Consider the following 26,276-nt stretch of genomic DNA (forward strand, 5'->3'; position numbering starts at 1 on the left):
GGATCGGAGCGGGCTGGGAGGTGGGAGTATGGGAGGGGTGGACCGTTTGGTAAGAGGGAGCAGACACGAGACCGCTGCGCCTGCTGATTGAAATGAGTCCCACCAGCAGCTCATGTGAGCCCAATTACAACAGTTACAGCAGCTGATCACACAGCATCTGTCAGGCTGAGGCTCAGCAGTCAGGGAGGGACATATTTCTCTGTCGTCCTCACGCCCTGCATGCTTCCTTTAAAGCCAGAGTATGAAAAAGAATGATTCCTGAAGAGAGGATTTGTTTGGTGGTGATAGCAGATCCAATTTGTCAATCTGTCAAATTTGCGTGCAGAGAAAAATTTGTACAAACCGACATGGTCCTTTGACGTTTTTGCTAAGCTTCTCTGTTTGCCCCAGATGTGCGTTATCTAAGACAGGGGTTTTCAAAGTGTGTGAGTGAGCCTCCCCTAAGAAGAACTGATCCATTCGGTAGACTATTTTCCCACTTTTTCTCCCCATTTTCACCCATTTTTTGCCTCTTTCTGACCACTTTTGCCACCTTTATCCTATTTTTGTTGCTACTTCAAGCTGTTTTTGCCTCTTTCTACCTCTTAGATTGTGGCTCTTGCAAAGGTATTTTCAATAATTTGGCTCTTTGGTTGAGTAACACTGCTCTGTAGCATAGTCCTTATAGTAACTATAAGTTTATCCATTTTGCTCCGTGCACAGCAGAGGTTTGCAAAGAAAATCACTTTTTTTCTGGTTTATGCCACAAGTACTGCCCCTTGTGGCTGATTGGTCCTGTCACTTTCTAACCGGGCCCAAACGGTTCAGATGGGAGCTTTGCAAGATGGATTCACCAGTGAGTAACACGGAAACGTGCGTATCCATCTGCTTTGCAAGGTTAGTTAGAAGCTGATTCTGACCTGATTTTAAAGTCGTACATTTGTTCAGAAGTCCGGCCTGAGTGTTCATGGTTTGTTGCACAGTGTACCTGATCACAGCCTATCAGCTTCTCTACAGCAGCCAGATCAATTTCTCATATCATTTGATATTTTGATTGTTGCACCGTGCACATTCGCACAATAACCCTGAAACTGCACATACTCTGTCTGTGCAGCAATCTGCACCTGGAGAAGACTCTGGAGCAAATCGATCGCTTCTGCAGAATGTGCTTTGGTCCCAGCTATGCCCCGTCTGTTTTCAGTGGAGGCCACTGCTGAAACGCTCTGAGCCACTCAGAGAGGATCGACCCAAACAGGAACAGGAACACATCCGGTCAGTTTCCCTCTATTTTCTGTTCCAAACTTAATACCAATCATGAGGAGCCAAAAACTTTAATCAGGCTGTAAGCGATGAGTAAACGTTCAGTAAATGTTGATGTGACTTCCTGGTTCTCCACGCCCTATTTTTTCCCGGTATTTGATCAAGTCCAAATTAAAAGACTGATCTTACCCCTCATCTTCAATTCAATTAAAGAGGTCCAAACAGAGCTTTGTGATGTGCTGTAATGTGTGTGTTGGCATCCTTATGTGGGTCACAGGACTGTTCATGTGCGTCTCTTGTTTCTGAGATCCAGGTCACACACTGGACTGGAGGCTGCAGAGCGAGGGAGGAAAATCAAGAGCAAAAGTTATGAAGTAAGCTCCTTAGCTTTGAAAACAAGGCCACGTCTGAAAAACCGTACTGATTTACAGTTAAACATACAAAAGAGAATTCATTCTTTACTTACAGCACATACATGACATAATAACTCGTACAGTTTTCTCAGGATCAGCCCACTAAACACCAGAGGCCTTATCATTTTTTCACTTTTTTCTTGAGAATGAAAATTCAACATGAATCACGATTTTATAAATTTTATATTCCAACATCATTTGGAAGTGAATCTCTACAGCAGTGATTCTCAACCTCGGGGTCAGGATCCCCATTGGGGTCGCAAGACACTGAGAGGGGGTTGCAAGATGCTCTAAAAAAAAATTAAAATATTTTCTAAATTATACTGTTGCTACTTTACACCAATGTTGCTCATTTTTTATCCATTTTTATCACCTTTTCCCACTAATTTTGTCAATTTTAACACATTTTTGCCACTTCAAACCTTTTTTCCAATTTCAAACATGTTATTTGGCCTGTTTTTGCCACTTCTAAACCAAGTCTTGCCACTTTGCACCTGTTGTTGTCTCTGTTGACCCATTATTGCCTCTATTAACCACTTTTTACCACATTTTACGCTCATTTCAACCACATTTCACGATTTGATATGCTCATTTTTACCAGCTTAACCCATTTCTGCCAATTTTGCCCATTTCTGTGTCTTAGTTAACCCTTTTTGCCAGTTTATATCAATTTTTCATCTAATTCCAACAAATTTTCCAGCTATTTTTGCCAATTTAAAGTCAATTCAGCCACTTTTTAATTCCCCTTACCACTATCTATGACCATTTCTGCCACTTTAACCAATTTTTGCCACTTTTTGCTTATTTTTTGGCCAATTATATCACACTTTTGTCACTTCTAACCAATTTCTGCTACTTTTAAAATCCAATTTGACCACCTTCTCCACCATTGTTTGCCATTATTAATATATTCTAGCCATTTTGAATCCATTTTATTTCAGTTTTTAACAAAAGGGATCTAAACCCATTTAAAGAAGACTATCGACCACACAAATGAATAAAAACATATTTGCTTCTTTGGTAAGAGTGGTTATTTTTCAGGTTAAAGCTCTCCCCTATATCTCCTTTAAGGGCGGCCTTGTCTCCACATGACTATTCTTGATTGTTCATGCCTGTGTTCAACCACCTTCAGGTACAGTGGGGGTCGCCAGCCTCTAACACCTTTATTTTGGGGTCCTGGGCTGAAAAGGTTGGGAGCCACTGCGCTACAGGACTAGCATCAGGATCCACCACCACCTCATTACTGACAAATCACAACCCTAATTTATTAAATGTTATATTCATAACCAAATATTTCAAATGGAAAATGGGGCAAGGCTGAACGTCAGTATGAGATGCTTGTAATCTTCGGTCCCATAGGTCAGTGGTTCCTAAAGTGGGGGTCACGAGATGCCTTCCAGGAAACAGAGAGTATTTTTAAATGGGTTCAAATTGTATATTTTGCACATCTCTGTAGAAAAACATGCATAAACTGGTTAAATCAAAAATAAAAACATGGAAATATCTTAAGATTTATGCTAAACTCAAAGCAATGTCTATAAAGTTCTACACATGACGATTCTTGAATGTGCATTGCTGTGTTCAACTATGCCACAACCAATCTTAAGAGCAGTGGGGGTCCCTGGTCTTAATCATCTATATTTTGGGGGTCAAGGGTTGAAAAGTTTGGGAACCCCTGCCTTAAGTGGCACATGCCATCCACAAATGCATAGAAGAAGCCATATGTGAACTGAGTCCAGAAACGCCACCATCTTCTCTAGGCTAAAGCCCATTTAAAGGGACTGACACAAACGGAAAACTGTTCTGTGGTCAGGAGAATCAAAAATGTACCATTCTTTTAGGAAACCTCCTTGTCCTGCAGACTACGAGGAGAGGGAGCATCCAGCTTGTTCTCCTGGCTCAGCTCTAAAGCCTGCATCTCTGATGGTATGGGGTTGCATTAGTGCCTATGGCGTGAGCAGCTCTAACATCTGGAAAGGAACTATCAATGCTGAAAAGTAGAGAGAGCTTTTAGAGCAACATATGCTCCCATCCAGACAACGTCTCTGTCAGGGAAGGCTGCGACTATTTCAGCAAGATAATGTTAAACCACATACCACATCCATCACAACAGCATGGCTTCACAGGAGAGTCCAGGTCCTGAACTGGTCCATCGGCAGTCCAGAAGCACAACAAAACAAACCAAAAAAAATGCTGCAAAGAAGACCCAGCACCATTGGACTGCTAGATCCTACAGCAGACAAGAATGGGGTAACATTCCTCTCCCATAACTCCTTCAGCTGGTCTGCAGACTGTTGTTAAAAGAAGGAGGATGTAGAAAATATGAATTAAACTAAACATAATACCAGTTAATCCAGCTTTCCAGGTGCTCTTAGCTGATCCTACCCTGTTAAACAGGGAGAACAGAACGTGGAAGCTGAGTGTACTGAACTAAAGACATGCTTGCACTGTGGATCCACGGTCGGACAAAGCTCGACCTCCTGCTGGATGGTGTGCAACCACGGTGCTCTCCTCCTGGGCTCCTTCTTCAGATGGATAAATATCAAACTAAAATAGTTTATATGCAGTGCAGACGGCTAAAAGCTCCTGTCCAGCAGTGGGGTTAATGATCTGCTTTCCCTCTAACAGTGAAACCGATTACATATGTACTTCCGACAGTCTATGATACGGTCAGATCTTGTGCGCCCTCTAGTGGTGTCTTCCTGTAGCACACGTCCAGTATGTTTACTAGAAAGCCTGCGGCGCAGCCAAGTGCTAATGCCAGCTCAAGGTGAAACGGCAAGTGTATCTCCAGACTTAGTAAAGCGATTATGTTATTATGTTAGGGATTTTGATTACCGTAGGCTATGTATTTACTCACAGATAACTGGTGTGACCCAGAGCTGGGCAGTATTTAAAAGCACAGCATGTAAATTCTGCTGCCAGGTTCTTAAAGAAAGACAGGTAGCAGCTTTTTGTAATATTTTTAACTGAAAATTACATCAAGGAGAAGAAACAGCTTACTCAGTAAGACGTTAAACACCCCTAATATTTGACTGATTTCAACAGCTCCTGCCTCAAAAAGGCAAACATATCAAAATCTACAGGATTATTTTGCAAACAGACGATAATGTGACCATCTGTTCCCAATAGTGGGGTAAAGCTTTAACTGCTACTCAGCTTCGGGGTCAAGAAATACAACTCAGTCAGTATAAAATCCTGTAGAGTCCAATACACACAACAAAAATGTCCAAACTTGGTCTTACAAACAGAAATTGCAGTCACTATTCTGTACACTGAATGCTGACTTACATGCTTCCTGGTTTTGCCCACCCATCTAAACATTCTGGATAACAGCTACCAACCCTCCACATTAAAGAGGAGGTATTATGCCTTTTTATCAAGGCTTTACAGCATCTCTCTGATACCCACATAGTAGCTTCACATGGTTTACAGCTCCAAAAACTCCTCCTGTTTCTCACACTGGCGTCCTGAAAAACCCTGGTTTTAACCTCCGTCTGAAACGCTTCGTTTTCACTGCTGTGTCTTTATTTATCTATTTTATTTATTTTCTCACCTTTTTTCAGATTTGTGCCCATTTAAGTCACTTTCAATTCATGTTTTTTTTACCACTTCTCACGTATTTTTGCTGCTTTGTCCCCTTCTTGTCATTTTTCTCCCAGTGTTTGCCACTTTTAGTCCATTTTTGCCACTTTTTTTTGTCACTCATCCTGCAATTTGCAAATTTTTGCCCCCTTTTTCCTGTTTGCCACCTCTCACCCATTAAGCTGCCCTTTGCATTTAAATTCCATCTAATTCATATTTTTCCTTTTTCAGATTTTTCTCAATTTTTTCACTATTTTTTGCCACATTTTTGCCACCTGTAATTCTTTTTTTTTTGCCATTTCTCACCCACTGTTTCCCCCAGTTTGTGCCTATTTTTGCCTATTTTTGCCACTTTACACACATGTAAGCTGCCTTTTGCAATTAAATGCCACTTTTGCCAATTTTACCACCTTTTATTTGGATTTTTGCCCATTTTTCCCACCTTTTTTCAGATTTTTTGCCCTCTTGTTCACCATTTTTTGCTAGCATTAACTTATTTTTCGGTCACTTCCCACCCATTTTTGCCACATTCTGGCCTTTTTTGCCACTTTTCTCCCAGTGTTAGCTGCTTTTTGACCACTTTTGCCACCTTTAACTTATTTTAATTGCCACTTTCACCACTTAGATTGTGGCTCTTACATGTATTTTTCAACAGTTTGGCTCTCTGGTTGAGCAGGGTTGAGTAACACCCTGACTATTGTCAAGAAAACCATCCTTCTTAATTGGAAAATAAGGCAAAATCTGTCGATACTCCAATGGCACAATTTACTCTCAGAGTAGATCACAATGGCAAAAACAGAAACTGAATCAAACAGTTCAATCGTCACTGGTTCGTCTTTTCTCAAGCTTCTCAATCCACAAACAAATGGGTATAACTCAGAGTTTCCACTAGACTTTTGAAAATGACCGACAGTCCTCAAGAATTTCGGACATTTAGAACAACTACCGGACATTTGCTTTAACATTATTTTGCTCTATTAACAGCAGCAAAACGCATAAATCTGAAATTCTGTGATACATCGATACATACAAGTCTGCGCTGAACGGGACAGAGGACACATTTTTATTTCCAGACCTGACCCAAAACCGAGACAGTAGAAACTAAGCCGACAGTAAACCCGAGTAATTATTACCCTGTTATTAAAAACTGGTAGACATGTACACATGATTAGACCCCGGAAATGACTGCACAAAAGCTTTCTCTTATTTTTCTTTAAGTGGTTTAAAGTATCAAAATGAAAGCTGCGCGCTTTTCCTTACACACGCAGTCAGTCACACACAATACGCCAACGTTAAACCCATAAACAACAACAGTTAGCTTTATATTAGCACCGTTAGCACATTAGCCACTACCATAATTTAGCAGTTTACAACAGCCAAAAACCATCCTCCAGCAACAACAATGAAGCATCCAAATGCAAAAGTTCCCAGTGCTCTCTTAACTAGATACCACGTTAGAACTCGACATTTCAAATGAAAAATGAGTCTTACCGTCAGCTGCTAATATCAGTCCTCATGATGATATAACTGTAACCTCTGCTAAAGCTGGAAATCCAACCATCCTGGTTTATTTGGACTAGTCCTGAAAAGACAAAAGCTCCACAGCAGAAAGTCCGCTCCAGTCCTCCTCTCAAGATTGCTTCTGCTAATCAGCCAGGACATCCCGAGCCTTAACAACTAGTTTCGGGGAAGAGAGATGGAGACCTCGCTATCAACTCCAAGCGGTCCATGCCGTTCTGCACGATGTGATTCTGTGTTGACTACAATCCAATTTTATCTGAGGATCGGTCATTGGTAGATTTATCAAAGTCCTCTATAACTCTGCTTGGCGTAGGCCTTTCTCTCTCTGCTGCTGCATCGTGTTTCAGCCACTCAGCTATACAGTTCTCTTTGTTTCAGCCTCTTCATTACTTGCAGTGATGACTAACTCAAAATCCTCCCATACCGCTGATTATATTAAGCCTTTGGTTAACCAGAAAACCTCACTGAGATTAAAATTCTGCTTTCTGAGAATCAAACTTTCCTTGCATAGTCTCCAGCAGTGCTGAGCACGCTCAGAGATAGGCTTGGTTTGACGTCATCGTGCATACGTGCGCTGCATAATTAGCCATGTGCTCGCTGTCTGAGGAGATAAAACACCCCAGCACCGCAGGACAGTAGGTGTAGTAAGATTAGGGTACTTTGAGTTTATATTAAAGGATTCTCGCAACATGTTGTCTAGGTTACACAAAATACAATATGCAAGAATTCACTTTTACTTATCTGGTCATTGGCACGCTTTCTGCTGGACATTTTGACCTGTTTTATTTTTATCTGCTAGACATCTGCTCTTGAAACCGACCAACGACCGGCAAATGCCAGCTTATGGAAACTCAGGTATAACTTATCCCAAAGATGCAATTTACCCCTCATATAGCCATTCCAAATTTGCCGACAAAGCCAGCAGCACCACCCAAGCAAACTTTATGTAGCAGACTTTTTTTTTTAAAGGAAGTGAGAAGGAGGGAAAAAACAACAAACTCAGAAGACAGACCGGCTTAATGTATGGAGTCATCATTGTTGCTGAACTCTCATGTTGTGAAAACATGACTTATTGGTTTTTTGGGCCCAGATTTTACTTCAAACTTTACATTAAAATCTACCTTTGCAACTGCCTCCTCCTCAAGTCCATGTTAACACAGACAGTGTGTGTGTATTTGATAGAATGTTGGGACTCTACTGCTGGAACAGCACAGCAACAACGGGCAGAGTAAACATGATTGGACAATCATTTTACCCATTTCCTATTAACCTGACTGGAAAACCTCTTACAGACAGCGTTTGGGAAAGGGCAGAGCCTCTGAAAAAAAAAACTCGGAGGGTGATTGGATGAATGTTCTTTCTGTCACATCTTTACGGGCCAATCAGAGCAATAAAACACGTGATGTAGCCGCTACCGAGGAGTAAACTCCATAGAAAACTGCATAACATGAACCATGGGGACTGTAGACATGTCAGTACATGACTTTTGTGTTTTAAAAAAAACAACTCACTGCCGTTCTTTGTTCTTCTTTTAATGTGATAAAACTGGCGCTTTAGCAGCATCCACACTAATGTCTTCCGCCACAATTGCACCGGCCTCTTCTCACTATGCCACAACTCTGCCGCCCCCGAAAGTACTGCCCCTCGTCGCTGATTGGTCCTGTCACTTTCTGCCTGGGCCAAATGGTTCAGATGGGACTTCTGCAAGATGGATTCGCCAGTGAGAAACACGGAAACGGGCGTATCCATCTGCTTTGCAAGGATAATTGGCAATTGGTTCATCAAAAAATCCAAAAGTAGAAAACCTTTCATGCACGCATGCATGCAGAAAGTTTCGTACGTGCAGAGGAATTTCCATACATGCCCACAGAGAAAACTCGGAGAGGCAGCGATTTGTTCCACAGTCAGGAGAGATCGCTGCTTATTCTGGCGAAATGCAGACGAAGTACGTGGAAACTTTAGAGCAACATACTGTCACCTCAAGCATCAATGCTTATCAGTGGAACTGTTTTATAAAGAGTTACTAAAAGCTCTGCTCCTTTCTCATCAGGCAAAAATAAATAGAAAGGTAAACAGGCTTGATAGTATAACTGCAGATTGTGTTAACCCTCGGTTATTCTGACAGGATTAAAGGTCAATGGGAAAGTTCTGGTGTTCACATCGCAGCAGTGGGAGTTTGAAAATATGATCCAAATGGAAAAGTTGAAGGAAATTAATCTCACATGAAACTAACAAAGCACAGAAAGTGGAGCAGAGGCATCATGGGATCTGCAGTGTTCATGTGACTCTATACAGTATCCAGGATCAATCACATGTCAGGTAGTCCTGGCCTGAGAGTCCCAGTGTCTTTAGAGCCACCATGTAAAGGCTAAACAAAGCTAAAAACACAGTTATGTCATGTTTCATGTGTGTGTTCCATGTGAGCCATGATAATAAACGTATTCTATCCTCCCTGTGTGGTGGTGGTGGTGTAATACGCTGCCGATTAAGCCATCGATGCCATGTGCTCGTTAAAGCAGCTAATCGATGTTCTGGGAAAAACATTAATCATCTTTGGGCATGTTTGTCCTCCTTTTCAGGAAAAGTATCAAGGCCTTATTTTAGCCAGTTACCTGAAGGGAACCTCAGCTGATGATTGATCATTGATTCACATCGGAGCTCTGCGTCCCACTGAAACTCAGCAGCACATGATCCCATTAAGATGCAGGGACGCTTCAAATGTTTGTCTCAGAGACTTCCCATAATCTGATTAGGAGAGGGGCAGTGTGCAATCAATCCCTGAAAACAGGCCATCCTTTTGCAATAATGTGCAGCTCATGTTGGGTCAAAGGCAGAGTCATTTAAGGTCTAAAATTAGCCCGTGGCCTGAAGGCATGCGTGAGGGAAACGGGGCTCTAACCAGGCCCCAAACCCAGCTGTAGTTCTAGTTTGGGTATATTTTTCTGTAAAGCCTGTTCAGGTTAGAGAGTCATGACGAAGTTCCAACTTCTCTGTTCTGGTCAGTTCTACAAAAATGGCTCTTTAAGTGAACCACAGAGCTGTTTTCTGACCATTTTAGTTATTTAATCCAAATTTTAGGAGCCTGATGACCGGTCCTTACTCCTAAGCTGAGCTGAGCCAATGGATCCAGATCTCTAAAACGATACGGATTTTCCATCACAAACAATACTGACCAAAACCGGACTACCTGGAGGAAATGGACCATATGGGGGGATTGTCCGATCCCCTCATTCCTGACTTTAGGCGGATGCTTTTAATGCATATCTGATTCTCTGACAGATTCTCTGTGAGCTTTAAAACAGATTGCCTAAATGTGTCTCTTGTTTAGGAACATAATGCAGCATTTTATAGTTTTTTCACAATTTAAACCAGTGGTTCCCAACCTTGGGGTCGGGACCCTCTTGGGGGGTCGCAAGACACCGAGTGGGGCTCTCCAAATGCCCTAAAAAATTATGAATATTTTTTAAATTACACTGTTGCCAGTTAACACTGATTTTGTCAAATTCTAACCCCTTTTCATAATTTTTCCCACCAATTTTAACACATTTTTGCCATTTAACACCTGTTTTTGTCAGTTTTAAACTCTTTCCACCACTTTTTTTCTGCTTGTTTTTGCTAATTCTAAACCAATTTTTGCCACTTAAGCTTAATGTTGCCTCTGTTGACGCACTATTGCCACTATCAACCCCTTTTAACCACTTTATACGCCCATTTTAACCACATTTCACTATTTGGTATGCCCATTTATGCTAGTTTAACCACACTTCACAGCACTCTCTGTACCAGGATATAGGGCAGACGTCAGCTAGACGAGTGTACGTGGGATACCGCAGAGGTCCAGAATCCTCCTGAGGACATCTCTACCCACCAAGTCGAACCCCTTCCTGAAGTCAACATAGGCTGCAAAGAAACTGAATTCCCAGACGTTGTCAGTGAGGACCCGAAGCTGATTATGGCTTCAGTGTCTGACTGTTCAGGCCACTGAGGTCAGAGCAGAGGATCCTGTTCAGCAGTATCAGTACCAGGACCTTGCCTAGTGTGTATTTGTTACACTCTTGTACATCACCCTTTCCCTTCAGATGGGAGCGTTAATCCCTCTCTTCCAGTTGGTAGGGATGGTTCCTGTTCTCCATATGGAGCAGATGAGAGCATGCAACCACAGGAGGGAGGTTTTAACACTCGCCTTGAGCATCTCAGTCTGGATCCGGCATATGCCTAGTGCTTTCCCAGCCTTCAGCTTGTTCACCGCCTTTCAAGTCTCCTCTGCGGTATCCATTTGGAGCTCACAGCTGGGAAGATCTGCCGCATACAACTCCTCATAGTTCCCAGCCCATCATTCCTTGATATCTTCTCTGGATCATGTCATCAGTTGCCTTGAGCTCTGTATGGCCCTGGAAGCCGAGTCACCTCACCTCACCTCACCTTGAATAAGGCAGCGATTGGCAACCCCAAGCCGAGCCAGATCTCTCTACAACCCAGGAATGCAATAGGTCATTTCCAAGCAGTCCGGCTCAGTTTGGTGCGGAACGGGACGCATTTTTTCACATTTCCATAGAGCAAAAGTTGGAAAGGGTCCCAAAAAAAACAACCCATACCGTCCCACTTTTCGGCACCCTTCTGTAGGGGTGCCAATCTTACCTATCCGTACCACAAAGGTGGAGCTACACACACAACGATGGGGGCTGCACTGACGTCACGTCAGTGCGTGACTCAGCTGCTCGCCTCCGTGCTTCAAAACACGGAAGTCTGCGCTGTGAGAAGTGGGTGAAAATGGAAGAAAAGCGAACTAATGTCTGCCGTAATGAGAAATATTTGGACTCGACGGAGATCCAAAGTGTTTCCTAGTCTATGGACGTTGATATTTGGCTACAAGTCAAGTTTCCTGACGTTTATCTGGACCTGATTTTTAAAACAAAAAGCAGAGCCCAAAGGCTCACATCAGCCTGGTCTATCCATGATGGATGAGAAACTAAATTAACGTGTAAGTTTTGTGAATACGAAGACTTGGAATAGTTCATTCTCTTCTGTAACTAGTTATTAATCTCCTTCTTACGTTAGGTAACCTGTGAAAACATCGCTCTGTGGTTGTTGAACGTGTTTGTAAAACTTCAGGCTGCAGACTATTTAACATTGAGACCAGCGCACCCTGGATTTCTGACTTAATCTAGCTTAATGTACTGTGAATTCTCACAGTACAGCTCTTAACTTTAATATTTTGTCACATAAACTGTTCTAGACTAGATATATTCACATATTAACGTAGCGTTATGAGTCAAACCGTCTCTGTACACGTATTCCATCAGCTGAGGATCTTTACTGACAGCGGTTAACATCATTAAAATGTAGTTATTGTTTAAAAAAGCACTTTCAGCTGAAATAAAGCTGCTCACTGCTTATTCCCTAATCTGTCACTCATCCTTTCTATAACTCTGCGGATGGACCAGCAGACTCGCGCTGTCTGTGACTTCACATTCATTGCCTTTACAGCCCGCCCACCAAGAGCGAGCACAGGCATCTGTGGAAACACAAACTATTCTGGGGTTTAGCGTACCAAACCATACCAAACCGAACCCCCTGATGGAAACACGGCACAAAATCCTCCTGAAGAGAACTCGCATTCCAGGTGGCAACTGACTGAAACAGTTGAGAGCTGATCGTCAACACCTTAGCACCACCAGCAACCTTGAACCTAGGTGATGGGCGCCTGCTGCACAGAGATTTCCTCCTAATCTGGCAATGAAGGCCTGAGGGGCTTTGCCCCGCCGCTTTCATGTGACGTGCAGCGTCACGAGTACTACCCTTGTGCGGATCTTTCATTTGAAGGTGTTTACATGCAGGTGCGGGAATGCAAACTGCACGCCCCGAGGCTCTGGAGGCAAGGGATGCCAACCCCCTCTAAACTGCGTTAGAAACTGCCGTTACTGTAATACCATAAATTTAACCGTTACAGCGCCGCATCCCCCACACCTGGTCTGCCTGATAATAGAGGCTATTGCTCAACAAGCCCAGAAGTCTTTGTGGCACCCTCGTCTGAAAGCAAGCTCCCTCAAACTTTATTTTGCTTCCGTGTTATGTGGAGGAATTAAATGCTATAACCCATTTAGAACCGTTACAGTTTGATTCAATCAAGTCTTTCTGCTCTATCAGAGGAAGTTATTGTTGCTCTGTGAGATTTAAAGATTATTTTACAGTATCACTAAGTGAATTAGATGGCATTTTCTCTATTCTGCATCATAACAAACATTTATAGTTAATCTGATAACCATGAAGGATGCAGTCAGACCATAGAGCTGCAGTTTTTTATTCACTGATCAACTTTAACATGAAAATATCTTCAGTGTTTGACAGTTTAGAACCCCACAGGTTTGGTTAGGTACTGTTTAATAATAAAGTAGACGTAATACTGTATCAACATGAGCACAGAAGGCAGTTTATTAACAGAACAATGACGTTTTTGTCCTAATGCTGCACGGTCCCAAGCGGAGACAGAAGATCATTTATATAAAATAAATACAAGCAGGAATTTGAATTCTTCTGGTTTGGTGACTCACTGCATCCTGTGACCATGCTTACTTTTATAGGAGAGCAATTTAAGGTTAAATAACGAATCTCTTAAGGTGAAATTAATGGAAACTTGTCTGCAAACTTTGCAGGGAAAAGTGTTTGCATGTCTGCGTGTTAATTTTTTTATTCTTTTTTCAGTGGTTCACTCATGGTTACACATTTTGATGACATAAGACTCACATGGGCCCCCCTCATGGCGAGAAGGAGTGCCCAGAGTTCACGTTCACGTTTAGCTGCAAACCACAGTGATGAAATCTGTTGTTTTGGGTATTAGGTAATAAATGCTGGATTATTCTAGTATTTTATAACGTGTCACTGCTGTTGATCGGTCATTAGAGAATAAACTTGATTGTTTTAAATCTGAGTTTCACTGACATTCAGACTCCACGTTTGTGGAAGCATGTGACGTGGATGCTTGAAAGGTGCTTTTTACCGTTGTGACACGTGGAGGTCAGATCACTCGGCCTGAGTGGGTCTGAGTGAGTTTATTTTTAATTCTGAGAAAAGGATCCTGATGATGTCAGTGGGATTAATCTCCATTTGGTCTGAGACACGTTCTTAGTAAAACAGAAGCTCTGCATTGTGGCAGGTTTGGCAGAAAGGAGCATTAAGTTAACAAGGAAGCTGTGGGAATAAGATGTTTCTGATTGCAATATGAGGATTATTAGATGCAGCGTTTTTAGAGCTTAAGCTGAAGGGGTCAGCTGTGACCTGAGAAAGGAAGGAAATGAAGGCTGACTCTTATGGAGGAAGAAGAAACATCCAGAAAATTGAAGCCAAAAAACAGTTGTTGGAAGCTCCAGAGGTCACGGACTCATCCAACGTTAATCTTCCTACTGGAGATGTCGAACGATTAACATTTCTAATCGGATCAATCTTTGCATTTCAGTAGTTAATCGCAATTAATCTCAACTTTTTATTCCCTCTTTCAAAATTTTACTGTTCCAAATTTTGGCTGCAGGCTGCACGCTGACGCAGGGTTAGCGCTGTTGCCTCAAGACAAGAAGATTCCTGGTTTGCTTCCCGGTCAGGACCTTTCTGTGCAGAGTTTGCATGTTCTCCCCGTGCATGCTTGGGTTCTCTCCAGGTAGTCCGGATTCCTCCCACCTCCTAAAACATGCCCATCGGGTTAATTGGTGATTCTAAATTGGCTGTAGGTGTGAATTGACGTGGTGTGATTGACTGTCGATCAGTCTAGAGCAGTGGTTTTCAAACCTTTTTTGCCCAAGTCACTCACACCAAAATTCAAGCTGAAGTCTCAAGGCACACTATTTTCATTTCCTTGCAAAATAGCCTCTTTTACACATGTCGCAATATCTCCCAACTTTATGCAACATGAGCGAGTGCCAGCTACAAAATCAGTTTGGTTACAGAGTTTATTTTTGTAGTATCCCAACAGCCTGAGAGCGATGGACTGCAATACAGCTCAATGGTGTGAGGTTTATCCCCAGTCACCCTGTTCCTATTTTCCTCTCTGTTGCTTGCATTGAGATGGACAAGTAAAAAAGGAAGAGGTAGCACAGAGGATGACAAGCAACCAGGAGTGTCCTACCAGAAGATATTCTTAGTTTTCTATCACTTTTTTCACTCATTAAACTTGTCTTGTTTTACAAAGTGGAGATTGTGATGCATGTGTATTCTCCATATCCTTTTATGCCATTTTATGATCTGACTTTTGCTAATATGGAGACAAAACTATGTGGCTCACAGCCATTAGAGGCTAGTCAATACTAGGTGCCACACCTCAGACCCTCCATTTTCTAAGTAAAGCATGAAATATTATATTTTTACATGTGGAAAACAGTTCATTTACAGGGGAGAGAACTGCATACTTAACAGGTAATAGACAGTGATCATGCAATGTTGCTTGATGCAATGTAATCTCTCATGCAGAATAGACATGGGTTACAGTAGTTTTAGCTGCTGCATAGTTGTAGTAATAAGTTAGACAAATTTCCAAGGCACACCTAAACTTGCCTTAAGGCACACCAGAGTGCCACGGCACACCATTTGACAACCACTGGTCTAGAGCAGTGATTCTCAAATGAGAACCATGGCCTCAAACTTGGAGGTGTTGGCTTCGCACTCAGCTGCAAACCACCCAATGCTTGCTGGAGCCCCCCCGGCTGTGCCTGTCCATGAAAACCACAACCAGAATCGGAGATAAGGGGAAGCCCAGGCGGAGGCCAACATGTACCTGAAACATGACTGTAGTACTTCTGATGCTGCACCAATCCATTCATCAATCTCACACTCTTTTTAACCTCAGTCCTGAACAAGACCCCATGATACCTGAACTCCTTCACCTGAGGCAGAGACTCACCCCCCCACCCTGAGGGAGCAATCCACCGCTTTCCGGCAGCTTCCGCCTTCCAGGAGCCAACAGAACCACCTTATCTGCAAAAAGCAGACAGAATTCTGAGGTCCCTGAACCGGAAACCCTCCTCCCCTCGGCTGTGCCTCAAAATCTTGACCATGAAAATTACAAACAGAATCGGAGAAAAGGGGCAGCCTTGGTAGAGGACAACACGTACCAGGAACGTGTCCGCCTTTGTCCTGAGAATGTGGACAAAATTCTCACTTTGGCCATACAGGGACCTGAGGACTAGCTGCAGCAGCCCCAGGACCCAATATTCTCACAGTACCTGCTTGATGACCCCCCGAGTCTACAACACAATATAGACTGGATGAGCAAACTCCCATGCTCCCTCAAGAAGTCCTAAAAGGGTAAAGCGAGGTCCACTGTCCCACGGCCAGGATGAAATCTGCATTGGTCCTCCTTTTCAGCACTCTAGAGTAAACTTTGCCAGGGAGTTTGATACCCCGATAATTCAAGCAAACCCTCTGGTCCCCCTTTTTAAAAATGGGGACAACAACCCCTGTCTGCGCAGGCAGCATCCCAGACATCCACACAACATTGAAAAGGTGTGTCAGCCATGACACCCCAACAACGGTCATGTGAATCTCATCTACACCTGGCGCCCTGCCACCGGGGAGCTTATTTGACCACCTTTGTGACCTGAGGATATACAGTATGAGCCTTACCCCTGATAGTCAGACTGCCTCCTCTTCAGGGGGGCGCGTTAGCCTGATGAAGTTCCTCATAGTGTTCCTTCTACTGTACATCCTCAGTCCGGGTCAGCAGCTTATCACTCCCGCTAAGAACAGCCTGAGAAGAGCCCAGCTTTCCCCTCCTGAGTCGTCAGACGGGGTAAACCGTAAGCCATTCTCTCACAACCAGGTTTAGTTTCTGTGGCCCTACAAGCCACCCGGTACCTGTTGGCTGCTTCCACAGAGGGTTACATGAGATGGAGTGAAACTGACTTGTACTTAAAATGCACCATAAATATAAAATGAATTGATTGGACATGAGATTTAAACCTTGTGTCCAACTTGAATCTGAAGCCTTGCTACTCGAGGGACGAGTATAAGTTAACCTAAAGCTGCATTTGCCAGCCAGGTGTGCACACAGATGCTTCCTTTGACCCATGCTTGTTAGGCTGATGGTGAGTCTGAACTGGCTCAAATGTCCCAAGAGTTTTTGTGTGTGTGGAATTTCCCACACACACAAAAACTGTTTGTTTGGCTTGGACTGATGGTAAAAAAAGCCATCATAAAAGCACAACCCTGAGTGGCTGCACATGCATGCATGACAAGCCACCACCACTAGATGGAGACAAAGATAACATGAGACATTATCTCTCCCTGAGGTATCAATAAAGCCTCCTGTTGTCTGAGTTTGTGAAAGGTGAACTAAAGTTTGAGAGGGCAAACAGAGGACAAGGTGATAAGGGCTTTACCTTTAATAAAAGAGCAGATAAGAAAGAGTAGCAACAAAATTAAACATGTTTTTATGGCTGAATACTATCTATGAAAGCACAGGACAACAATAATGTTAGAGTTTGTTTTCACAATGAAAGCAATAAAACCTTTGAACAATGTCACCGCTCCGTCCTTTAAAAGGGTGAACAATGAGGAGTGATAAGGACGGATAATATCAGGACAATACGTTTACACATTTACCATGAGTACGCCTTTAATGGGGGAGCTAAAAAACCTTGACATGAATCGATATAGATTGCTCATATTTCCTCGAAGTATGATGTGGTTACGTGTTGTTTGCTCCTCCCTGTGAATGCCATGTGATGCAGGTCAAACGCAGGCTGCCCTCACCTTGCAGAGGGAAACAGATAGCATAGAGAAGAAGAAACCAGAGACGGGCTGTCACAGCCGGAGAGGAGCGTTACAATTTTAGAGCTTGTGATTCCTGCTGAATACAGATTTATCTGATGATGACACAGGAGATGATGGCGGCCGTGGAAATGTGGAATAAAGGAGAAAGAGAGTTCTGCAAGGATCAAGAAAGAGAATCCAAGCCAAGCAAAATGTTATCCCACTCCATAGAGGAAATACTGAGGAGGCCGGCTCGAATCGGTAAAGAGAGGAGAGTTCATCGCACCTGGTCTGTCATCAAGGAGAACACCAGAATATCTGCCCAGATCTCATGTACAGGTACTGTTTTATTAATTTCACAAAGAGGAATTACCAGAATAAAAATTAATCATGATTTCACAGGATATTCCCCTTAAAAGTGATGTTTTTCATCTGCAGACACTCCAGACATTAGACTGCTTGAAGAGTCTCCAAAAGTCACAGCAGGCTGTTTGAGTGAGTATATCATCAATGATACAAATCAGCATGTTTAGGAGCTTTAACTAGGGCAGTTCTACCAGAAGGCAAAACAGGGCCTTGTCTCATCATTGCTTAATTTTAAGATGGACAATGTGGATCATGGATCATTCATGGGCAGCCTTCCTCAGGACACGTACTGCTGAAAATGCTGGACAACATTGGCCTCGAATTAAAGATGAGTGTTGCCAGCGTAAAAATGGACCTTTACTCAACATTGGGGGGTGCCATAGATCTCGGAGGGGCGCATATTGGCTGAAACCATAATAAAGCAGTCATAAAATTGTTTTAACAAAGGCCTTTTGGTAAGAAAACATGCATATGCCTATTTTCTTAAGGGTTTATTGATGAACCACTCAGCTTTTCATGAAGTAGTGGCTCCAAGGTAAAAGGTTGGGAACCACTGATTTAGGCTATCCCTGATAGTTATATAAAACGCTCTGCATAACTTTGAGGCATGTTAGCCAAAAATCAAGGCTGTAGTAGTCGTCTGAGGGAAGGAGGATTGACACTACCCAGGTTATGCTCTGGGTGTCCTTGCATCTCACCAGGGGCATGTGGAAATAATCTTAAGTCCACACCTTCAGAAGGTCAGAGTAAAGGCCCATTTATGCTCAACGTTAAATACGGATCCGAATACGGACAGAGCCTTCTGTCTATGCTCCGCGTTCATTTCGTCCATATTTCTGCACGTTTCCATAAAGTTTACTGATACGGGCCAAATGGAGCAGTACCACCGGAAACTGTGGGGGCAGTGTTGCTGTCACTACCCGATACGTAGCTCTAGTGAGACACGAAGAAGAAATAACAATGGCGGAACTTTTGAGGAAAAGTTGTGCAAGTTGGTTAGAATTGCTGCCTCCATTTTTGTCTTTTATGCAATACCTCCTCCACAGTCTCCATGTTTGTTTTTGAGTTTGTTGTTGTCATAAACTTTTGACTGGGGTTTTGCTGCTCTGATTGGCCCGTAAAGATGTGACGGACAGAACGTTCATCCAATCACCCTCACAGTTTTTTTTCAAAGGCTCTGCCCTTTCCCAAACGCTGTGTATGAGAGGTTTACAGGTTACCCCTGTGACACACCCGGACAAAAGAGATACCGTTGAGCTGCAGAGCAACACGTGTTGACAAGTCTAACTAGACTCCAGCCACTGTCCTCCCCTCTCCAGCCCCGGGTCGTGGCAAATCGGGCCCTGCCGTGAACCCCTGATACCCCACAAGCATGACTGTATTTGCTTTTCCAGTACAACCTGGTCTAGAGACCTGTTAAAGCATCATGATGCTCCTCTTAGAGCTGATGGAGTACTGTTGGCTATTAGGTATTTATATTTCATATTAGATGTATGACATTCTCTGATCGCTGTGCTTGCACCTGTACACCTGCAACTGCTTACCTGACCTGTATAAGATGGTTTTGAAACACCTGTTGGTAATGCTGTATACCAGGGTAAATTTTTGGGAAGTTTCAGCAGTATTAAAAAATTAATAAACCCCAATTCTAGTTCAGGTTTGGGCATGTCCTGTAGTCCCAGGCTTTGTTACCTGAATAGAGATGCTTCTATATACAGTATAAGAGCTTCATCTTGGTCTTGCCTGGGGCCTCCTGACTACTAAAACCATGGGAATAAATGTCATTGACATTAATGTGTTCACAGGTCAGCGGAAAAAGCGACAAACGAGGGTCACGTTCACAACCTCCCAGGTGCAGGAGCTGGAGAAAGTCTTCCAGCGGACCCACTACCCCGACGTGAGCACCAGAGAGCAGTTAGCGTCTCGTCTACACCTCACTGAGGGAAGAATACAGGTGAAGGGATTCAGACGCACCTTAAACACCCAATTTAACCATGAAGGCTGAGAAAACACAATGGCACGACTTCATGTTTTTTATAGAACATCTCCCAGATAAACTATTCATAAAAGGGATAACATATGAATGTTTTTGTTTTCCAGATTTGGTTCCAGAACCGCAGAGCCAAATGGAGGAAGACCGAAACACAGAAGGACATAGAAATGATCAGCAGGCATCAGCTTCAGTCCAGCAGTCATCCTCTTTATTATGAGGTAACACACCACCTACCTGGCACTTTACATATCCATGGTATAAGACAGATTTCACATCCATCTGGGAGACAACCCAAAGATGGTGTCCAGGAAGGACAAAACCTTTCAAAATGAAACTCAAAGGGTGATTGGAGGAACGTTTAGTCCATTTGAGACAAGAGCAAAAGCATCTTTTCAACCGAGAAAAGCTTTCAGCTTTAGAAAAATGCCTTTCAGGCTTGGAGATTGGGGGGTAAAATACCCCCACTCCCTCCTTCTTACTGTCCCTTATCAGCCACAACACCCTTCAGTCTGTGCTGCTTTTCATATTTAATGATTCGCCATAATGCCATAACCATTTAAGGTAGACTTACCAGAAGCTACCTGGGTGTGAAACCCTGATGCAGGCTTCCTGGTTTCTTCTTTTTTAACATATATCACACATTAATGTTTCAGATTATTAAACAAATGTCAACATTAGACAAAGATGACCCCCCAAACCTTTGGTGGCAACAACTGCAAGAAAGAGTTTGTGATGGAAACGAGTCCTTCGCATCACTGTGGAGGAATTTTGGCTCACTCTTCTTTGCAGAGTTGTTTTAATTCAGCCAGAAGGTTTTCTTGATCAGATTTTAGTCCAGATTTTGCCTAGACCACTTCAAAACCTTCATTTAGTTTTTTAGTCCATTCAGAGGTGGACTTGCTGGTGTGTTTGGGATCATTGTCCTCCTGAGTTTGAGGTCAGGAACTGATGGCCGGACATGCTCCTTCGGGTTTTCTTCTAGAGAGCAGAATTCATGGTTCAAGTGGTCCAGGTCCTGGTCCAGACCATCACACTACCACCACCGTGTCTGACCGTTGGTCTGATGTTGTTTTGATGAAATGCTGTTTTAGTTTTACAGCAGATGGAATGGGACACACACTGTCAGTCCTCAGAATATTTTCCCATAAGTCTTGGGGATCATCAGGATGTTTTTAGTCAAATGTGAGACGAGCCTTTGTGTTCTTTGTTGTCAGCAGTAGTTTTGGCTTTGAAACTCTGCCGTGTTGCCATTGTTGCCCAGTCTCTTTCTGGCCCCGTCCATACGGAGACAAATTCAGGCGTATACACAAAAGTTTTGTGTCGTATCTGCGTTTCATCCACAGGGAAACGGCGTTTTGGGTGACTGTAAACGATACTTTTTTAAAATGGGTCCCAGAGTGCATAAATCCATAAATGACTACCGTTTCGTCTCCGTGGACAGCTACCCGCATCTTTCTTGAAACGATTACATCACACACAGCGTAGCTCCCTTAAGGCGCCTGCACTGGTCCGACCACAACAATAATAGCGGACTACACAGTTGTGTTTGCAGAAGCTACTGAGCTTGTTGTGGCTTTTACAGCAAAACCTGATGCTCCTTTACCACCACCGCCAAACGCACACACCATACATTCTTAAATCCAACGGGGAGAACAACCAGAAGGGCAACTAGAAGAAAGTTTGTGTCAGTTTTCTGTGATTTTCTTCTTCTCTTTTGGTGCATTTCCGTGGCAGCAACACAGCGCCACTATAGGCTTGGCATATGCACTACAGCGTTTTCAGTCGTTTTCAGTGGTTTCATGCTTACGCGAATATTTCCTGAAATGACTCTGTCTTTATGGAAAACTTTTTCAAAACGAAACGGCAATGTATTGTTTTCGTCTCCATGTGGACAGGGCCTCTTACTGTTGAATCATGAAGTCTGACCTTAACTGAGTCAGTGAGGCCTGCAGGTCTTTAGATGCTGTTCTGGGTTCTTTTGGGACGTCCTGGATGAGTCGTTCATGCACTCTTGCAGTCATTTTGGTAGGCTGGCCACTCCTGGGAAGGTTCACCACTGTTCCAAGTTTTCCCCATTTGTGGATAATGGCTCTCACTGGAGTCCCAAAGCCTTAGAAATGTCTTCATAACCCTTTTCAGACCGATAGATGTCAGGGACTTTGTTTCTCATCTGTTCTTGAGTGTCTTTAGATGGTTCCATGATGAGTTGGAGATCTTTAAGCCTACTTCACTTTATCAGACCGATTCTATTTAAGAGATTTCTGAAGAATGAGTGCCAGCCATTTAAAACACATACAGTATTACACAATAAGAAAAGGTTGGGTTTTTTTTTATAATTGATAAATTATGTAACTGATTGCATAACCATATACTCACAAAAAACAGCTGACATTTTGAGATGCAGTTAAATAAATGATCAATATTAAAGTGACTTTGACAATTATTAAATCACTGAAAATTGACTTAAGGATGTATTTTTAACCGTGTCTTTAAATTCTTTGGTGTTGATCCCACCGTGCAGCTGTCACGGGTATATCAGCGACCCTCGATGATAACCTCTCCTCATCCTGTCCCCTCTCTCAGCTCTTACAGAATCCCCCCGTGCAGACCGCGTGCTGGCTGCCCTGCTGCTTACCTGAACCCTTTCAGTCCAGGCTGTTCCTCAGGGCCACATTAACACCCCCCTTGCTGACCAGGACGCTTTCTCCGGATCATAGGACTCTGTATTTTGACCCCCTGGGGACAGACAGATAACATGAGCTAAAGTCTTTAGAAAGAAGGCCCTATTGTCTGAAAGATGTTTCAAGAACATGTGATATAATAATGAGCTCAGAGGTTGTCTACTGATCATGACGGCTTTAACTGTCAAATGTGTTGATATCATAAAATAAAACTGTTTAAATGCTGGACTTGTTTTTTCATTAATAGACTAAGTTGACATTAAACACTTGCCTCACTAAGACCAAATCAACTGTTTCTCTCCTTTAAAAGACTTTTCAATGAGTCTGTGTTGATTTTTAAAAACTTTTAGGCCATATTTGTAGGTAAAACCCTCTGTTATTATGCAGGAGAGCATTTTGACAGCTTTTTCATGACACCACACTTCCTTGTCAGAGATAAGATTCTGCGAGGCCATAAACAACTCATCTGTTTGACTTTCTGTCAACCTCTGCTTATCTTAATTTGGACCCATAAATCGGGGTTAGTGTCAGGTCAGGACGGGAATTAGAGAAGTTGTTGCACACGATCAAAGGGGAACTGAATTTAAGCCAATTTAAATGCTGCAGAAATATTCAAGAGAATAAAAAAACTACTTCTTCTAATTATTTAGGATTGCTTTGGGGCTTTTTTGCCTAAATTTGGGGGACAGAAGTCAGATATCAGGTGGTAAAGAAGCCAAACAGTATCCCTGTAGCAGTGATAGTCAACGTGTGGCTCTTTCGTCAGGATTTGTGGCTTTTTTATTTGAAATATTATTATTATTTTATTCCTCCAGGAAACTTTTAAAAGGGAAACTTTGACCTCAGAAATTATCCATTGCAAGTAGCATTAATCAGTTTGTGTCCCACACTTCTACAGTAGACTTTAATCGTCAGGCCTAATTGTCAACTTTAATTTTTTGTGCGTCTCTATTGCCCTTATTTGAAACTTTTGCCACTTAATCATTTTTTGCTGTTTTGCCCATTTTTGACTCTGCTTTTCGCAATTTGTATTTTCCCCTTTTCCCCAGTTAAGCTGCCTCTTGCCATTAAATGTCACTTTTTCCCATATTACCCACCTTTTTGCTGCTTTTTTCCCATTTGAAACATTTTTCACTCAAGTTTTACCACCTTATTTACCCCTTTATGACCATTTTTGCAATCTTTAACACATTTTTTGTCACTTCTCACCCATTTCTGTCACTTTTCTCTCCATTTCTGTGACTTTTCACCCAGTTTTTGTCATTTTATGCCTATTTTACCCTGGACACCCATTTTCTAGCCACATTTTTGCCACTTTTTGACCTTTTTTTTTTACCAGCTTTAACTTACTTTTATTGCCACTTTAACCCATTTTTTCACCACTTAGACTGTGGCTCTTACAAAGGTTTTTTTTAACAATCAGGCTCTTTGGTTGAGTAACACTGCCTAATAGTCTTCTGTTCATGCTCTCCCCATGAGAACGTAACGTACTGTTGCTTCCATGAATCCTCATCTGACAGTGATAAACGTCCATGGAAAGGATCCAAGAACTGCATAAACTGATCTCTAGCCCTCTTTCTTAGAAGTGTTTCTCTAATAATTGCCAATTATAAGAGCGATAACGCAGCATCACCCTCACTATCAGCACCATAAACTGATTAAACTCAACAAGCCTCTGAGTGCAGTTCAACTTTTCACCCCGCTCATATCTGCTTTTATTGCCTCTGTTTGCTGTGAGAGAAATGACCTGCTAGCTGCAGGGCCAGGTGACGGAGGGAAGATAGAGCGGATGGAGGGAGAAATATCAGTATAAAACTGGCTTCTCTTTAAATAAGATACACAAATATGAAAGGGCTGAAAGACCTCAAACATTTACCCTGATTTATTCGTACGAAATGCTTCACATTAAAAATAAATGTGATCAAATGCAGTGTTAATTTGGTCACCTAACACTCTGACTAAAAATGTTTTTCGACAGCCATTTTTTCCATGACTAAAACCAGACTGAGACTAACAAAAATAGATCTGTGATGACTAAAACTAGACTAGGACTAACAAAAATAGATCTGTGATGACTAAAACCAGACTGAGACTAACAAAAATAGATCTGTGATGACTAAAACTAGACTAGGACTAACAAAAATAGATCTGTGATGACTAAAACTAGACTAAGACTAACAAAAATAGATCTGTGATGACTAAAACTAGACTAAGACTAACAAAAATAGATCTGTGATGACTAAAACTAGACTAAGACTAACAAAAATAGATCTGTGATGACTAAAACTAGACTGAGACTAACAAAAATAGATCTGTGATGACTAAAACTAGACTAAGACTAACAAAAATAGATCTGTGATGACTAAAACTAGACTAAGACTAACAAAAATAGATCTGTGATGACTAAAACTAGACTAAGACTAACAAAAATAGATCTGTGATGACTAAAACTAGACTGAGACTAACAAAAATAGATCTGTGATGACTAAAACTAGACTAAGACTAACAAAAATAGATCTGTGATGACTAAAACTAGACTGAGACTAACAAAAATAGATCTGTGATGACTAAAACTAGACTAACAGAAATAGATCTGTGATGACTAAAACTAGACTAAGACTAACAAAAATAGATCTGTGATGACTAAAACTAGACTGAGACTAACAAAAATAGATCTGTGATGACTAAAACTAGACTAACAAAAATAGATCTGTGATGACTAAAACTAGACTGAGACTAACAAAAATAGATCTGTGATGACTAAAACTAGACTGAATCTAACAAAAATAGATCTGTGATGACTAAAACTAGACTGAATCTAACAAAAATAGATCTGTGATGACTAAAACTAGACTAACAAAAATAGATCTGTGATGACTAAAACTAGACTGAGACTAACAAAAATAGATCTGTGATGACTAAAACTAGACTAAGACTAACGAAAATAGATCTGTGATGACTAAAACTAGACTGAATCTAACAAAAATAGATCTGTGATGACTAAAATTAGACTTAATCTAACAAAAATAGATCTGTGATGACTAAAACTAGACTAGGACTAACAAAAATAGATCTGTGATGACTAAAACTAGACTAAGACTAACAAAAATAGATCTGTGATGACTAAAACTAGAATGAGACTTACAAAAATAGATCTGTGATGACTAAAACTAGACTAGACTAACAAAAATAGATCTGTGATGACTAAAACTAGACTAAGACTTACAAAAATAGATCTGTGATGACTAAAACTAGACTAGACTAACAAAAATAGATCTGTGATGACTAAAACTAGACTAAGACTTACAAAAATAGATCTGTGATGACTAAAACTAGACTAGACTAACAAAAATAGATCTGTGATGACTAAAACTAGACTGAGACTAACAAAAATAGATCTGTGATGACTAAAACTAGACTAAGACTAACGAAAATAGATCTGTGATGACTAAAACTAGACTAAATTTAACAAAAATAGATCTGTGATGAGTAAAACTAGACTGAGACTAACAAAAATAGATCTGTGATGACTAAAACTAGACTTAGACTAACAAAAATAGATCTGTGATGACTAAAACTAGACTAAGACTAACAAAAATAGATCTGTGATGACTAAAACTAGACTGAATCTAACAAAAATAGATCTGTGATGACTAAAACTAGACTAAGACTAACAAAAATAGATCTGTGATGACTAAAACTAGACTAGACTAACAAAAATAGATCTGTGATGACTAAAAC

The 26,276-nt window shown here is 41.8% G+C and overlaps 1 protein-coding gene across 1 annotated transcript; it reads left to right on the top strand.

Moving 5' to 3' along the window:
• The first annotated feature begins 17,629 nt into the window (after positions 1-17,629).
• On the top strand, positions 17,630-22,493 carry LOC121514835 (intestine-specific homeobox-like). Its single transcript, XM_041795206.1, has 6 exons — positions 17,630-17,834; positions 17,934-17,990; positions 19,667-19,815; positions 19,962-20,072; positions 21,198-21,219; positions 22,438-22,493. The coding sequence occupies exons 1-6, from the start codon at positions 17,630-17,632 to the stop codon at positions 22,491-22,493; spliced, it is 600 nt and encodes a 199-aa protein (XP_041651140.1).
• Positions 22,494-26,276: the final 3,783 nt, after the last annotated feature.

The sequence above is a fragment of the Cheilinus undulatus genome, linkage group 9 (assembly GCF_018320785.1).
Source record: "Cheilinus undulatus linkage group 9, ASM1832078v1, whole genome shotgun sequence".
Classification (NCBI taxonomy): domain Eukaryota; kingdom Metazoa; phylum Chordata; class Actinopteri; order Labriformes; family Labridae; genus Cheilinus; species Cheilinus undulatus.

Excerpts from the sequence above, each read along its gene's own strand:
- LOC121514835 (XM_041795206.1), top strand. The coding sequence starts at position 17,630 with ATGGCGGCCGTGGAAATGTGGAATAAAGGAGAAAGAGAGTTCTGCAAG. Across the intron at positions 17,835-17,933 it reads TGCCCAGATCTCATGTACAG|ACACTCCAGACATTAGACTG; the intron begins GTACTGTTTTAT and ends TTTCATCTGCAG. Across the intron at positions 19,816-19,961 it reads TCACTGAGGGAAGAATACAG|ATTTGGTTCCAGAACCGCAG; the intron begins GTGAAGGGATTC and ends TTTGTTTTCCAG.